At 44.9% G+C, this 17,461-nt stretch overlaps 1 protein-coding gene across 7 annotated transcripts in view; it reads left to right on the forward strand.

Annotated features, from left to right (window-relative positions):
• NRROS (negative regulator of reactive oxygen species) overlaps positions 1–16,726 on the forward strand; it is a 28,884-nt gene extending 12,158 nt beyond the window's left edge. For 4 of the 7 annotated variants that reach the window (XM_025285779.3, XM_025285792.2, XM_044943063.1 and 1 more), the window contains exon 3: positions 14,490–16,726. In XM_025285779.3, coding sequence (XP_025141564.2) covers positions 14,490–16,460 — 1,971 coding nt within the window. In that variant the 3' untranslated portion in view covers positions 16,461–16,726. Of the gene's footprint in view, positions 1–10,065; positions 10,111–10,658; positions 10,780–14,489 lie in introns of all 7 variants that reach the window. The other 3 variants (XM_006054232.3, XM_025285816.2, XM_025285811.2) reach the window with 2 other exon arrangements.
• The last annotated feature ends 735 nt before the right edge of the window (positions 16,727–17,461 follow it).

The raw sequence follows: 17,461 nt of genomic DNA on the forward strand, positions 1-17,461 counted from the left end.
GAATGAGGAGAAATCGGAACATCAGTAATGTTGCAGACATCATGCTCTTTACTTCTAAATAATTCATTATATATTTTCTAAGAACAAGGATAGACTTACATAACCAGAGGACAGTGATCAAAATTTGGTAAATTGACATTGTTGTGTAGTCGCTTAGTTGTGTCCAACTCTTGTGCAACCCCAGGTACACTGCCAGATTCCTCTGTCCATGGGATTTCCTAGGCAAAAGTACTGGAGTGGGTTGCCATTTCCTTTCTCCAGGGGATCTTCCTGACCCAGAGATCAAACCCACGTCTCCTGCATTGACGGGTGGATTCTTTACTGCTGAGCCACAGGGGAAGCCCAGTAAATTAACATTGATATAATTCTATTATTTCAAATGTTGTCTGTATTCAAATTTTACCAAGTACCCCAGTAAAGCCTGTAAAGTATTTTGATCATTTGGTTAAGGAGGCATTTGCCAGTTTCCACTATAAAGCTTTTACTTTTGCATTAACAAGTAATGAAATAAGAAGATACTTTAAGACTATATTAATTTCTTGTTTCCCAACAAAATTTCACGTTTAGTTTTACCATCCCTTGTGATTCTTGCCTGTAGGATGCACTTTGAAAAATACATTCCTGCATTCAGATTTCAGTCACTTGACTGTGCTTTTTTGAAATATTACATTGTTTTGTTTCAGCTTACCAAAGAGCACAAGTCCTGTTTTAGTTAGGTTCTTTTCATTGCCATGATGCAATGTGTGGGCCAGCCTATGCAGGTGGTGATGGTGGTGAAGTACTACCATGGAACACCACGGAGCTCAGAAATGAACCCAGCAATTTCCAAGAAACACCAGGAACCAGAGAGGCAGCCTTGAGCCCTTCTCGCCACCCTCTCTCCCAGCCTGTGCAGTTCATCCTCTTGCCATTCTTCCCAGTGTCTTCTCTGCTCTCTGCTCCCCGTTGACTGTCTCATTCTATTCTGTCCTGTTCTGTTTTTTCTGTGCCTTGTCATCTAGCTTCTAACTGCTTCCTCATGGCAAATCCCTCAAGATTCAATTCCACCTTCTCTCTCTGTGCCTCTTGGCTCCAATTTCACTGCCAATTACCTGATTCTCTCCCTTGTCTCTCTGCACTGAGATCACTCATGGGTGCCGGCCGCACGTAAGGATTGACCTCCGTGGGTCAGGTACTTCCTGTCAGCTTGGTGGAGGTACAGATAGTGGTGAGCTCACAAGCGTCTTCTGAGGACTGCCCCTCCAGAGGGACTGTGGTTGTGGTGGACAGAGCTACGTACCTGGACAGTGGAAGTTACAGTAGTACATCAGCCACGTCTCTTGAACCACAGTCAGACCACGTGATCTAAAAACCTCTACCCCTTTCAGGTATGAGAGAGAGGTGCTGTCTGGAAGCTCTGATTCAAATGTCAAAGTGTTAGAATTTTCAGGATATTTTAAAGGTTTATGTGTAACTCATTTTAAGCTTAAATGTTTCCTGAGTACCTTTCTGAGAAGAACTTTAGAAAAAAGGTACATTCCTGGAAGTTTGGGGACAAAAGATTACCGTTATCACACTTCCTTTAGGAACTCCCACCTTTATTTCATTTTCCTCTTTAAAAAAAAAGTTTGAAACATATGAAATTTACAGGAAAGTTAAAAGAAAGTATAATGCTAAATTTGCTAGTTGGTAGTAATTTGCTTTAATTCTCTCTGTTGAGCCGTTTGAAGGAAGATTATATAAATTGTAGAAATTGTGAAATTTCACCCCCAAATATTACAGCACGCATTTCCTAAGAATAAGACATTTTTGTACATGACCACAGGATCCTTATCGTACCTAAGAAAGATAGCAACAATCTGGTAATATCATCTGTACATTAATACTATCTAAAAAGACAGCATTTAGTACACACATAAATTTCCCCAATTGTCTCAAAATTTTCTTTTAGAGATTTTTTTAAAATCCGAAATCCACTCAAGTTACATGCATTAGATTTGACTGTATTATGTTTCTTAGTCACTTGTAATCAGACCTCTTCCCTCCCCTGTCTTTCTTTGTTTTTCAAAACTGACTTTTTTTAAAGAGTCGAAGCCAGTTGTCTTGTGAGACATCTTACAGTCTATATCTTTCTAATTGTTTCATTTTGACTGGGCTCAGGGCAAACAATTTTTAGCAAGGGTGCTACCGAGGTGGGACTTTGTTTCCGAAGGCAGGACACCTGGAGACTCAGGATGCAGGTGGTCTCATCAGGGGAGATGCTAAATATGACCATCTGGAGACAGTTGAGTTGTTTTTTTTTTTTTTTTTGCTGAAACTCAGAAACTAGAGCTGCTTGCCTGAGGCATTCAAATACTTTTTGGTAGTAGGAATTATTTGAAGTGGTCACAGACTGGGGTTTCTGTTCTTCATTATCTCTTCTCTGTGGTCTGTGACCAGCTGCCCTTCCCTTTCTCCCGGGATCCCAAGTGGGATTTGCTCTTTTATTTTTAAACAAAGGCGGACTCCCTTGCCGTGGAGTCCTCTCCCTAGCACCTGTGCCTTTTGTGTTCTGGGATGTCACTGTCATACGTTTACACCCCACACTTGTGCCAACTCTGCTTCTAGAGAGTCTGCTCCTCATGCCCCACCCCCAACCAGTCTATAAATATTTGCTTCTAACACCAAGTACCTCTGAGAGTTCTCCACTTTCACCTACAAACCTCTTTCTTTAAAGCCTTTTTTAGCTTATCTGATTATTTTGCAGAGAAAATTCTCAATTACGTGCTAATGTATTGATAACACTCTTAGCACTTGCTAATAGTGCCCTTAGCAAAGAAGTTGCAGTCCCAGCTCCGTGGCAGCTGCTAACGGTAGTAGCAGCAGCTGGAGAGGGCGGGAAGGCGAGGGAGTGAGGAGGTGACGTTGAGGGTGCCTCTGAATACTAGGAATCCAGCATCCTTTGTGAAAATGAAGCAGAAAACACCAACAAAGCAAACCCAAAGCTCGGGTCAGAATTACTCCCTGTGTGTGTGTGTGTGTGTGTTAGTTGATCAGTCCTGTCTGATTCTTTGTGACCCCATGGACTGTAGCCCACCAGGATCCTCTGTCCATGGGATTCTCCAGGCGAGAATATTGGAGTGGGTAGCCATTCCCTTCTCCAGGGGATCTTTCCAGCCCAGGGACTGAACCTGTGTCTTCTGCATTGGCAGGCGGATTCTTTGCTGTTTGAGCCACCATGGAAGCCCAGAGTTATTCCTCAGTATTCCCAAACTTTGAGTATAAGGAGCCCTTTGTATGCACAAAAATACCTATAGATCAGCCCTTACCTGATGGCTGTGTTTTACTATCTGCTGAATAAGACATTACATAGCAACAGAAAGCTAGTTGGAATCAATAACCCTTAAAAGACCTTGTATTTTATTAATACAGGAAAACCTACGTCCGTTTGAAGAAAAAAATAGTGTACATTTGTGTTTGTCAGCTGTTTAGTCGCTAAGTTATGTCTGACTCTTTGCAACCCTATGGGCTGTAGCCCACCAGGTTCCTTTGTCCATGGGATTTCCAGCATGAATACTGGAGTGGATTGCCATTTCCTTCTCCAGTGTTTGTCAGAGGACCTGACAAAAACAGGGACACTGCTGCCATCCTGTATTTTGCTTCTTTTGATGATAGAGATGGAAATTTCAGGACTTCAAGAAGCAGAGACCAATCAAAAGGTTTCACTTATCATTTCTTCCCTGTCCTTTACAAAAGAAAGTGTTACCCAGGTCTCCTGGACAGGAGCCACTCCTTGGCCTGTATGTGACAGTCTTCTTCCATCCAAGCAATCCTGAGCCCAGTACTGATGCAGTCATGACGATGGATAAGGAAGCACTGCCCCAGCTTACAGCCCAGCCACTCCTGGCAGGATCAGGATGCTCCTTCCAAAAGGAGTAAATGTTCCCATCCCTTCCCCTCATTCCACCCAGCCCGCGGGGCCATCCAGTCAGTCTCCTTTCACCTCACTTGGCTCAATGAAGCAGAAGCTTCTCCCTATTGTTTTGTAGAAACAGAAAAAACAAACAAGCATAATTTCTAAAACAGGAGTTTTTGCAGCCGATACACATTCTTCCTCCTCACTGTTAGTGTCCTCCTGTTTCAGAATATAGTCTTGGTGCATGTTGTTTTATGAAATAAATTTATTTTCACCACTTATTTATGATGACCAGATCCGGAAAGAGAAAAACCAGACAGAAAGCCAATTGTCTTTCTGTCTAAAAAAAGGAATATTCTTTATAGACAAGGGATGAATGTGGGGTTGAATCACAGGTTTTTATGATATCTGATTAGAAAACATAGTATCAAGATGAATGGTTATATAAGGGATGCCACTAAACATTTGAGGTCCTAATAGTTCAAGGACTTCTTAAAGAGGAACCAGGAAGGACAGTTTGTGAGGACACAAACAGAATAGATAGAAGATAGAGAAAAAATATAAATGCAACACTAAGAGGGCCTCACACACGACATGGGATTTATAATCTTAATATCTCCAAGTCAGACGTGTTACAGACAGTATAGAATCTTGTCTCCTGCCCACATCTAGGTCAATGGCATCTTGTCCCTTGAAAACTTTTCACTAATAAGAAATTCACAGTCTCTGACTTTAGTAATATCCATGATAACTATGACAGGATAAAAGATAATAGAGAGATTATAGAAATCATTAGCTGAATAAATGAATATAGGACTTATTTGTTGTTGTTCAGTCACTCAGTCATGTCTGACTCTTTGTGACCCCATGGACTGCAGCACACCGGGTTTCCCTGTCCTTCACCATCTCCCGGAGCTTGGTCAAACTCATGTCCATTGAGTCAGTGATGCCATCTAACCATCTCATCCTCTGTCATCCCCTTCTCCTGCCTTCAATCTTTCCCAGCATCAGAGTCATTTCCAGTGAATCAGATGTTTCCAATATATCAGGTGGCCAAAGTATTGGAGCTTCAGTATCAGTCCTTCCAATGACTATTCAGGGTTGATTTCTTTTAGGATTGACTGGTTTAATCTCCTTGCAGTCCAAGGGGCTCTCAAGAGTCTTCTCCAACACCACAGTTCAAAAGCATCAATTCTTTGGCACTCAGCTTTCTTTATGGTCCAACTCTCACATCCATACATGACTACTGGAAAAACCATAGCTTTGTCTAGACAGAGCTTTGTTGACAAAGTAATTTCCCTGCTTTTTAATATGCTGTCATAGGTTTTCTTCCAAGGAGCAAGCGTCTTTTAATTTCATGGCTACAGTCACCGTCTACAGTGATTTTGGAGCCCAAGAAAATAAAGTCTGTCACCGTTTCCATTGTTTTGCCATCTATTTGCCGTGAAGTGATGGAACCGGATGCCACGATCTTTGTTTTTTGAATGTTGAGTTTAAGCCAGCTTTTTCACTATCTTTCACCTTCATCAAGCGGCTATTTAGTTCCTCTTCACTTTCTGCCATAAAGGTGGTGTCATCTGCATATCTGAGGTTATTGTTATTTCTCCTGGCAATCTTCCATGTGTGTTTAGTTGTTCGGTCAAGTCCAACTCTGTGACCCCATGGACTGCAGCCCGCCAGGCTCCTCTGTCCATAGGGATTCTCCAGGCAAGAATACTGGAATGGGTTGCCATGCCCTCCTCCAGGGGGTATTCCCAACCCAGGGATCGAACCCACCCTGCAGGCAGATTCTTTACTGACTGAGCCACCACTATATTAAAAAAAATGGATTTAGCATTTTCTGCTTCCACACTTGGAAAAAACTCTTCAACTTCATTATCTGGTTTAACAAAAAGAGGTGCAAGTAGATTCTGTTAATGCCATCTGCTTCTCATGTCAGGATCTCAGGTCTTATATTGGATACTTGCCCAGTGGTCACCCAGACCAGGAGGAAACACGGTACTTATCAGGCTCTACTTGGAACATGGGTTGATTTGCAGTTCTTTTGTATTACTCTATGGCTCCCACTGTGGTTCAAGCCCATGAAATAGGCACCCTTGATCCAAGCCCCTTTAATATAATGAGGGGAGGTTCCAGGTTACCTCATTTAAATTATTAACGTCATATGTCATGTGTACCCTCCATCATACTTGTTCTTTGTTCACTTCTTTTTTCTCCACCAAAAATGTATCTAAGATGAGTAACATTTGATTTAAAAATGGATGTATTTTTCAGAAGTTATCAGACAAATAGGAATAAAGTGGGAGGGTTATTTTTTTAAAAAGCATGCTTACACATAGACACTCTCATCCAGTTGGAGATGCTGTTAAGCGGTCCTCACTTAAGTGTGGGAGGAGGGAGGCAGTCCTGTGCACACAGAAGAAGGTTCATGGGATTTTCCCATGAAGATTTGGCATTCCAATTGTTAATCTTGATTCCTTCACTGTGCCTTGGGCTTTCCAGGTAGCTCAGTGGTAAAGAATCTGGAATGCAGTTTTGATCCCTGAGTAGGGACGATCCCCAACAGTAGGAAATGGCAACTGCTCCAGTATTCTTGCCTGGGAAATCCCACAGACAGAGGAGTCTGACTGCAGCTCATGGGGTCGCAAGGAGTCGGACACAATTGAGCACACACAATCCACTGTGCCATGGCTCTAAGGAAGGCTTCTGCAGCTACATGCTCCAGGAAGAGTGTTTTTCAACCTAAATGATTATTATTTTGAAAGCCTTTTATTGCTTTTCAGAGTCATTACATACCTTTTTGTTTAGTTTTGTTCCAAGCCCATCCTCACTTACATCACTGTATTAGCCAGGCTCCAACCAGAAAACAGAAACACACAGATTATTTAAAAACAGAGGAAATTTAATGCAGGAAATTGGGTACACATGATGGAAGAGGCTGAGACGCCAACTAGAGAACAGACAGTTAGTCCAGAGATTAGCAACCTCAGGAAGCTGCCACCTTCCTAGGTAGGGGGAGGATAGAGGAAGGAAGTTACCAGAGCCTGGAAGTCACCAGAAAAAGCTTAAGAACTTCTCAGTCCCAGGCAGAGAGGGCGGGAGAGAAATACCATGGATTTTCTTTTCCTTCTACCTTCTAACTAACCTCCCAGTAACCAGGCCAGCTGGAGACCAGCTGACATCCAGAGCCCTCAGAAGTCAGCCCCCAGCGAACCAGAGCTGAGTTGGGGAGGGTAAACCATGGCTTCAAGGACAAATAGCTCTCATCTGTTACTAGGATTAGCCTTTTTTGTTTCTGTTGAAATACATTTGTTCTGGAATTTATTAACGCAGAATTTGTAATCCAACCTTCTCAGATAACTTTTACAATTTTAGTTGATATAATGATTTATTCATTCTTCCAACCAAATTATTCATTCTTTCCCCTTTTTCTGTAGCTGTTAAATTACCTTGGAGATTACACATAGGAGTTATAGCTACTCAACCAGCCCATAGGTGTTAAGAACTCATAAATAATAATTATGTTATTAAGTACCTTCATAGTTGAAGTACTTTCATATATACTATTTGATTCTCATAAAAATTCTGAGTAGTTATTATTATCTGTGTTATAGAAGGATTAGCTGAGTTTCGGAGACTTCATATGAATGACTCAGGGACGAATAACAAATACTGGAACCAGAATTCAAACCCTGGTCTGTCTGGTTCCAAATCCTGTAATCTTCCTGTGCTGCCTCATGAAAGATAGAGTGCCCAGAGGGTACAGCAAGAGGCTTTCTGGGCTGGTTGGCTGAGTTTAGGAGAAAATATGCTTTAAATTTGCAAAGGTTTTCTTGTTGATCCAGAAATTAAAGTTACAGTCTGGGCATAACTGACATCAGGCCTATTTGGCATTCCAGTCTGCAGAGTTATACTCCTGTACTCTTGCCCTGAATACATCTGAACATGATATCAGTATACAGGGTTGACAGTTCTAGAAGGTCACAGCAGCATGTACCATCCCAAGCCTGACAGAGAGGGTGAGGGATGAAGGAAGGAAGTCCATGGTTCCCACCTCCCTCTCCTCAATAAAATAGAGGATACAGTGAAATTTGAGTGTCAGTGATTTTTTTTTTTTTTTAGTATAAGTATGTCCCAAATATTGCACGGGACATATTTACACTAAAAAGTTGTTTGGGGAATTCCCTGGCAGTCCAGTGGTTAGGATTTAGCACTTTTCACTGTCGAGGCCTAGGTTCGATCCCTGGGTCAAGGAACTAAGATCCCACAAGCCATGCAGCACAGCCAAAAAAAAAAAAAGAAAAGAAAGAAAAGAAACATTAAAGCTGGCAAATTTTAAAACTGTTTTTTGTTGTGTGTCTGATATTCAAATGGCATCTTGTAATTTGCTAAGTTTGGCAACCTTCTCTCAAGGTAGGCAGTGACCCCACCTTGTGTGCATGTGTGTGTGAGGACTGGAAGTTTACTGAGGAGAGCAGCCCATATGGCTCTGTTTTTGCCATCTGTGCCCTGCATATGCCATAAGGTAATAATTCCTGCACAAGTGCAGAAGCGGAAGGTGAGCCTGGGAAGGGGATTCCCAGTGTCTGGCAAATACGGATAAATCCTGAATTGGAGGTTCCCTCTGTGGTAAGGGGAGCTGGCCCGACCTGAAGCGAAGGTTAAAGCTGACTTACCTGGTTTCACTTAGCTTTTCTGTCCATCTGTTTTCACTGGTGAGTATTCAAATCTGACCAGAATGTTAAAATTAGCTGTAGAGATGTGTAAACTTATTCGAAGAAAGGGAAAGAGGAAGGGGCCCAAGATGGCTAGATGTGTCAGGCAGAAAGGTTTGTGGGTCCCATGGAATAGGGGAGAAGATTCATGGTAGCACTGGAACTGCTGGTCCAGGAGACTCAAGAACAGATCCTGTGGGCCTTCCTGGGTAGATGTCAAGGAAAGGATGGGGCAGGTGAAATGCTGGGGGCCAGGGAATTACCTCTGATTCTGAGGAATGCAGAGCTGGGAGGGGATGCCACCCGGCTGTAAACTCTCCCAACAAGAGGACAGTCAACTCAACAGCACCTCCTGGGTAAGAAATTACCCTGGTTACTCATCCCGGAACTCAGGGAGGGGAGTCTGCAGGCTACTTCCAGCCTGGCAACTAAGTTGATCTTGAATAACCTATTACTGTCTTTGGCCTTTTCATCTTTGGCCCTGTAAAAATGCAATGGTGGAGGGTATATTACATTTCCATTAAAGTTTCTCTTTGTTTCTAAATTCTATTCAGTTCAGTTCAGTTCAGTCGCTCAGCCGTGTCCGACTCTTTGTGACCCCATGAACCGAAGCATGCCAGGCCTCCCTGTCCATCACCAACTCCCGGAGTTTACCCAAACTCATGCCCATTGAGTCGGTGATGCCATCCAATCATCTCATCCTCTGTCGTTCCCTTCTCCTCCTACCTTCAATCTTTCCTAACATCAGGGTCTTTTCAAATGAGTCAACTCTTCACATCAGGTGGCCAAAATATTGGAGTTTCAGCTTCAACATCAGTCCTTCCAATGAACACCCAGGACTGATTTCCTTTAGGATGGACTGCTTGGATCTCTTTGTAGTCCAAGGAACTCTCAAGAGTCTTCTCCAACACCACAGTTCAAAAGCATCAATTCTTCTGTGCTCAGCTTTCTTTATAGTCCAACTCTCACATCCATACATGACCACTGGAAAAACCATAGCCTTGGCTAGACTGACCTTTGTTGACTAAGTAATGTCTGCTTTTTAATATGCTGTCTAGGTTGGTCATAACTTTCCTTCCAAGGAGTAAGCATCTTTTAATTTCATGGCTGCAATCACCATCTGCAGTGATTTTTGGAGCCCCCCAAAATAAAATCAGCCATGTTTCCACTGTTTCCCCATCTATTTGCCATGAAGTGATGGGACTGGATGCCATGATCTTAGTTTTCTGAATGTTGAGCTTTAAGCCAACTTTTTCACTCTCCTCTTTCACTTTCATCAAGAGGCTCTTTAGTTCTTCGCTTTCTGCCATAAGGATGGTGTCATCTGCATATCTAAATTCTATTGATATATGTATAATTTTATGCCTCCTCATGACTTCTGTTGTGTGCTCACTGGCTGGGTAAGAGAGCCAGTAATCACAGTTTATCATAGTCCTTGTTATATTTGAAGATTGCTTTTTTTCATTTTTCCCTCAGGCGTTTCCCTTATGGAGGCAAAATACCAAAATCCTGTTTTCAAAGGTCTGTATTCAAATGAGTTAATCAATGAGATCTACTCTTTCTAAAAGCCTCATGTCAACACAACAATTAGTAACTCTGTGAGACCAGAGGCTACAGTTAATATTTCAATCACAGTTCACTATTCTTTCATTCATTTATTCAGCAAGTATTTATTGAGTTCAGGCGATGCATCAGGCAGATTTGAGCTTTGAGAGGAACATTTCAACAGAACTATAAGACATGGCAAACTCTAGGTGACCTGAGACCCGGTTCCTCAAAACATTTGCTTCTCTCTTCTGTTTCTGGACTCTTGAGAGTTTCAGGTTCAGCCACCTGCCCACCAAATTGTAGAGGCAAAATGAAAATGAGTTCTTGTTGAGAGTTGCAGTGAAAGGTTAAATGTTCTGGCTAACTTGAGGTATTTGAATAATCTGTGGGTTTCCACCTCCCCATAGCTGTGGGCCTCCGAGAGCAGACACAGTGGGAACTGGCTTCTTCTACAAGGAGGGCACAGCAGCCCTCTGGGATGTCCTTCTCTTACCAGCTCCTTCCTTGCCCTCCGTCCACAGTGCTGCACTTGAGATGGAGCTACTGCCCCTCTGGCTCTGCCTGGGTTTTCACTTCCTGACAGTGGAATGGAGGCACCGAAGTGGAATGGTCACAGCAGCTTCGCAAGGGGGCTGTGAGTTGGTGAGTTTTCCTGGGTAGTCCAAGTTGTCTGTTGCTCCTGTCCTGATGAGGTTGGGTCCAGTCCGAAAGCTGATGGATTGTCAATCAAGGAGGGGACGGGATGAATGAGTCTGAATCACTCTGTACCTTCTTACCACAATGCCATGTGCAAGTTTCTCTTTAATAAAAGGTAAATATGATGCCTGGGAAAGGCCCTGCCCCACCTTTCTCATACCTACTGAGGACAGGTGATCTCAGAGGCACACCAAGGGCAGCCACCTGAAACTTTGTTAGGAATCTGGGTGATGGAGCTTCACTAATGGTATCAGAGTCTCTGGGTGGGGCATATTAAATTTGGAAAAGCCCTACCTCAGAGCCTGTGTGTGAGCCAGTAGAGAATTCTTAACCAGCTGTACTAAAGAGCATGCTGCCCACGCTGCCCTGCACAGCAACATCCCTACCACGCTCAGGCTTAAGACAGTCTGGTGAGAGATACCTGAGCTTTTGTGGTTCACCCTTTCCTGGGCTTTCAGCCTATATATGGAAGCAGACTTGAATCCTAACAACTGAGCACACTCTAGAAAGTTTCTCCTTTGCCTATAACTCAGTGGTGTCAAAAAGTCTGCTTGAGAAACATACAGTTAATGAATATTCCTTGAGCCAGGGGCCTGGTGGGCTGCGGTCTATGGGGTTGCAAAGAGTCGGACATGACTATGCAACTAACACACACACACACACACACACACGTTATGTACTAGGCACTGGGAAGATAAATTGGATTCCAGGACTAATGTGTGCCTGCATGCTAAATTGCTTTAGTTGTGTCCAACTCTTTGCAACACTATGGACCGTGGTTCTCCAGGCTCCTCTGTCCATGGGATTCTCTAGGCTAGAATACTGGAGTAGGTTGCTTTGGCCTCCTCCAGGGGATCTTCCCAACCCAGGGATGGAACCTGCATCTCTTATGTTTCCTGCATTAGCAGGCAAGTTCTTTTACCGCTAGCGCCACCTGGGAAGTCGTCAGGGTTAATACATTCAAAAATGTGTTCTTCAAGCTGATGAATCTTAAAAACCCAGCTGGTCATGATTCTTAACCACTTTTAGTAACCTCTAACCACTACGCTGAAAGAGACTTCAGTAGAGGGTAGGGGTTATGAGCCAGACCAGGTTTAAACCTGGGCTTCCCAGGTGGCTCTCGTGCTAAAAGAACTTGCCTGCCAGTGCAGGAGATGTAAGAGACGTGGGTTCGATCCCTGAGTCTGGAAGATCCCCTGGAGGAGGACATGGCAACCCACTCCAGTATTCTTGCCTGGAGAAGCCCATAGACACAGAAACTGGCAGGCTACAGTCCATAGGGTTGCAAAGAGTCTGACACGACTGAAGCGACTTAGCACGCACACACACAGAAGGTAGGGGTTATGAGTCAGAACAGGTTTAAACCCCAGCCCCACCACTTACTAGCTGGTGACATTGAGCCAATCTGTGCTTCAGTTCCCTCATCTGTAAGACATGTAGTTAATAATAGTACCAACCAGTAATACCATAACACTGGACTTCAGTGATGACTAAATGAGTTAGTGTATGTAAAGCACTCAGAACTGTGCTGTGATTCATGGGGTCGCAAAGAGTTGGACACGACTGAGCGACTGAACTGAATAATCGGTCTAGCTAACATTTATTAAGCATTTATGTGGCAGGTTCTGTGTTAAGTGCTTTACATTGACAATCACACTGAATCCTCAAAACAGACCTATGAGAAAATTACAAATATAATTTCCGTTTTACTGGTGATGTAATGAAGTTCTTGACTGGTTAGGTACCAGCCTAAGGTCACATGTTTGATAAAAAGCAGAATCAGTGGGCTGATCCTAGAGATCTGGCTCTCAACTTCTGTGCTCTTCATGCAATGACGTAACATACAGTTGCCAAAAAGAATGTGATAAAATTTATTTTTATTGCCAAGGCAATATGTCTATCACATTTTATTAATGGGGGCAGGGGAAGTTAATTACTGAATAGTTTTTAGAATGCAGTCTCATTAAAATTTTTTTTATTTTTAAATTTATTTTTTAAATTGAAGTATAGCTGATTTACAATGTTGTGTTAGTTTTAGGTGTATAGCAAAATGATTCAGATATATATATATTCTTTTTCAGATTCTTTTCTCTTGTAGGTTATTACAAAATATTGAGTATAGTAAGTCCTTGTTGGTTATTTTGCATACAGCAGTGTGTTTATGTTAATCCCAAACTTTTAATTTATCTGTCCCTACACCTTTCCTTGATAACCTTCTATGTCTGCGGGTCTATTTCGATTTTGTATATAAGTTCATTTGTATCCTTCTCTTTTTTAAAGATTCCACATATAAGCAATATCATGTGATATTTGTCTTTCTCTTTCTGATTTACTTCACTTAGTATGATAATATCTAGGTCCATCCATGTTGCAAAAAAAAAAAAAAATGTTTTTTTTAAGTTAGATAATATCTTTGGAAAGAGTCCAGAGGAGATGTAACAGAAGGATAACGGCATTTCTTTGAAGGAGAGACTGAGGTTACGGAATAATTTTGTACATTTATATAGTGTATCCATTTTTAATTATGAGAAGGTTTATTTTAATAATCAGATAAAGAACTTGGGGCTCCAAGAGGTTAATTCCTTGCCCAGAGTCCAAAGCTAGAAAGTAGCACAGCCAAGATTCAGACTTGAGTCTGTCATCTCTTCAAAGTGGTGCTTTTTCCTCTCTCTCAGATTCTTCTCCCCTGGGATTGGGTCCACAATTGTAGACAATCACAAACCTTGTCCTACTGACCAGTCTATGGAAAGGAATGCCACTGCACTGAGGAAAAGCACTGAATCTGGCAGTGAGAGCACTGGGCTCCAGTCTCAGTGCTGCCATTGGCTCTTCACTTGTCCTCTCCAGAACCCCCTTTACTTCAGGGGATTCAGGGTGATGAGCTCTCAAGTCCTCCTGAGCTGTAATATTTATCAGCTAGGAGTGTAGAGGAGCCTCCTGGGCAAAATTTCTTTGGGTGAAATCAGGGTGCCACAGCACTGCTAGTTCTTGAGCAGCGTCCCTGCTAAACACACAGATCTTAAGATCATAGCATTAACAATGAAATAGACACTGCATTAATAGCTCCACTGAGTGCCAGGCGCTGTGTAACCTCTTGCCTAATCTCACTACAGTCCTCTGAAGTAGGTACTGTGGTTTAGTCACTAAGTCATGTCCTATTCTTGCGACCTCATGGACTGTAGCCCACCAGGCTCCTCTGTCCATGGGATTTTCCAGACAAGAATACTGGAGTGGGTTGCCATCTCCATCTCCAGGGAATCTTCCCGGCCCAGGGATCAAACCCTGGTCTCCTGCATTGCAGTTAGATTCTTTACCAATGGAGCTAAATAACTTTATCTCCATTTTCCCAAAGACATACCAGATTTAGGCTAAATTACTTGCTCAAGGTCACATAGGGAACAAAGGGCAGAGGAGGGATTCAAACTCAGGTAGAGACCTGATCCTTGGTCCCTTTCTGCAGTTAAAACCATACTGTAAGAGCAAATGTCAGCACTCAGCGCTTGAGGACAGGAGCTCCAATCTTCTCAAACACTGTGGGTTCTGAGTGAGGCCTGGAGCATTAAGTAAGCAGTCAGATGAGTGAACTCTGTTTCTGTACATATGACCCCAACCTCAGAGGCCCCCTGCCCCCCTGACCAGTGTGTTTCTGGACCTAGCTGGATGGAGTAGCTGACTGTCGAGGGCGGAACCTTGCTTCAGTGCCCAGCGATCTCCCGCCCTCCTCCCGGACGCTCCTCCTGGATGCCAACCCTCTCAGGACCCTGGGGAACAACTCGCTGCAGCGTTACCCTTTCCTGGAGAGCCTCAGTCTGCACGACTGCTACCTGGAGCGCATCGGCCACGTCGCCTTTCAGGAGCAGGCCCGCCTGCGCAGCCTGGCGCTGCCTGACAACGCCCTCTCCGAGCGCTACAAGGAGACGGCAGCTGCCCTCCACAGCCTGCGCGGTCTGCGCATGCTGGACTTGTCAGGGAACTCCCTGACGGAAGACATGGCGGCTCTCATGCTCCAGAACCTGTCTTCACTGGAGTCCGTGTCCCTGGCAAGGAACATCATCATGAGGCTCGATGAGTCCGTCTTTGAGGGCCTGGGCCACCTCAGGGAGCTGGACTTGCAGAGGAACTACATCTTTGAGATTGAGGGTGGTGCTTTTGATGGCCTGACACAGCTGAGACACCTCAACCTGGCCTATAACAACCTCCCATGCCTTGTGGATTTCAGCCTCACCCAGCTGCGGTCCCTCAATGTCAGCCACAACGTCCTGGAGTGGTTCCTAGCGTCTGGGGGAGAGGCCGCCTTTGAGCTGGAGACCCTGGACCTCTCTCACAATCAGCTGCTGTTCTTCCCCCTCCTGCCCCAGTGCAGCAAGCTGCACACGCTGCTGCTGCGGGACAACAACATGGGCTTCTACAGGGACCTGTACAACACCTCCTCACCACAGGAGATGGTGGCCCAGTTCCTCCTGGTGGATGGCAACGTGACCAACATCACCACCGTCAACCTCTGGGAGGAGTTCGCGTCCAGCGACCTCTCCGGTCTCCGCTTCCTGGATATGAGCCAGAACCAGTTCCAGTACTTGCCAGATGGCTTCCTTAAAAAAATGCCTTCCCTCTCCCACTTGAACCTCAAGCAGAACTGCCTGGTGACGCTCCACATCCGGGAGCATGAACCGCCAGGGGCGCTTGTGGAGTTGGACCTGAGTCAGAACCAGCTGTCAGAGCTGCACTTGGCTCCGGGGCTCCCTGGCTGCCTGAGGAGCCTCCGGTCCTTCAACCTGAGCTCCAACCAACTCCTGGGTGTCCCCGCTGGCCTTTTTGCCAATGCCAGGAACCTCGTTACAGTTGACATGAGCCATAATCAGATCTCACTTTGTCCCCTGCCTGCAAGCTTGGACCCCGGGGGCACCCCTGGCTGTGTGGATTTCAGAAATGTGGCATCTTTGCAGAGCCTGTCCCTGGAGGACTGTGGGCTGGAGGCACTACAAGACTGCTCATTTCAGGGCACCGCTCTCACCCACTTAGACCTGTCTGGAAACTGGGGGGTTCTGAATGGAAGCATTGCCCCTCTCTGGGATGTTGCCCCCACATTACAGGTCCTGTCTCTCAGGAACGTGGGCCTCACTTCCAGCTTCGCAGAGTTGGACTTCTCTGCATTTGAGAATCTGAGGAGCTTGGACCTGTCAGGAAATGCCTTGACCAGTTTCCCAAGGTTCGGGGGCAGCCTGGCCCTGCAGACCCTGGATCTCCGCAGAAACTTGCTCACGGCCCTTCCTCAGAGGGCGGTGTCTGAGCAGCTCGCAGGAAGCCTGCGGACCGTCTACCTCAGTCAGAATCCATATGACTGCTGTGGTGTGGAGGACTGGGGGGCCCTGCAGCGCCTGCACATTGTCGCCGACTTGGCCATGGTCACTTGCAACCTCTCCTCCAAGGTCATTCGCCTGACGGAGCTGCCCGCGGGCGTTCCTCAGGTTTGTAAGTGGGAGCGGGTGGACATGGGCCTGCTGTACCTCGTGCTTATCCTTCCCAGCTGCCTCACCCTGCTGGTGGCCTGCACCATCACCTTCCTCACGTTCCGGAAGCCTCTGCTTCAGGTCATCAAGAGCCGCTGCCACTGGTCCTCCATATACTGACCCCGACTATGTTCTAACGTGCCCACATTAGAACTTTGGTCTGTGCGTGTAAGGACACCTTCTCTGCTGCGTTTCAAGATCTGATGCAGAAGACAAATCTGATGAACTGAGGTTTAAATTAAAGTTTAAAATGTTTCCATCCCTTAGTTGTCCCAGGTTCTTCCTCCTTCACTGTGGTATATCCTCAACCATCTTGGTAAAATATTTATTAAGTGATATTCTGTGAAAATAAAAAAATGTGTCTTATAAATATTTTTAAAATCAAATTCACCTTGTGTTTTTTTTTTCCTAAATTTTTTTTTTTTTGGCAGTTTCACACAGGTTATGTTTGTGCCCTTCTTTTGGTGACATCCCTGGAGCTGGGGAGAAAGGGAAGGGATTCCGTGCTTCCCTGCAGCAAAAACACCTCCAAGAGCTCAAATCTCGTCCTGTGGATGGAGAGAGTCAGTGTGCTGAGGGTTCCTCAGGGATGAGTCTTTCAGAGCCAAGCTGGGGACTCTGAGACAGGACCTCTCGCCTCCTGTCTTCATTTGCGTTGCCACTGCAGCCAGAGTGGGCCTGCAACAGGCTCCTCTCTGGGTGTCCTGGGTTCATGCCCAGAGTCTCCAGCAGGCAAACATGACCGTTCCATGGAAAAGTTAAGAGAACAGTAACAGGGGGCCCTGGGTTTCTTCAGGTAGTGACTGAATACCCGGCACAGTCCTTGTTCTGAGGGCAAGTAGACAGGAATGCAGAAAGGAGGGAATTCTCTCAGCTTGTGAACACTCCTACTCTCCACAAAACCCACGAAAACTTCTTAGCAGATGTTCGGTATCTGGACTCACCACGTTCCTAGTTTCCTTTCCCCCTTCCTCCCCACGGTGAACAGTTTCTCTGCTCCTCTCTGGGGAAAAGTTCGTAAAGACACGGCTCTTTCAGTAGTTGAGAGAGAGAGAGCTGTCCTTGCCTTGTTATCCCTGCTCATTAAATAAAGGGCGGTGAGGGTGTGGAGGTGGGGAGAG

Source organism: Bubalus bubalis, chromosome 1 (assembly GCF_019923935.1).
Source record: "Bubalus bubalis isolate 160015118507 breed Murrah chromosome 1, NDDB_SH_1, whole genome shotgun sequence".
NCBI classification, from domain to species: domain Eukaryota; kingdom Metazoa; phylum Chordata; class Mammalia; order Artiodactyla; family Bovidae; genus Bubalus; species Bubalus bubalis.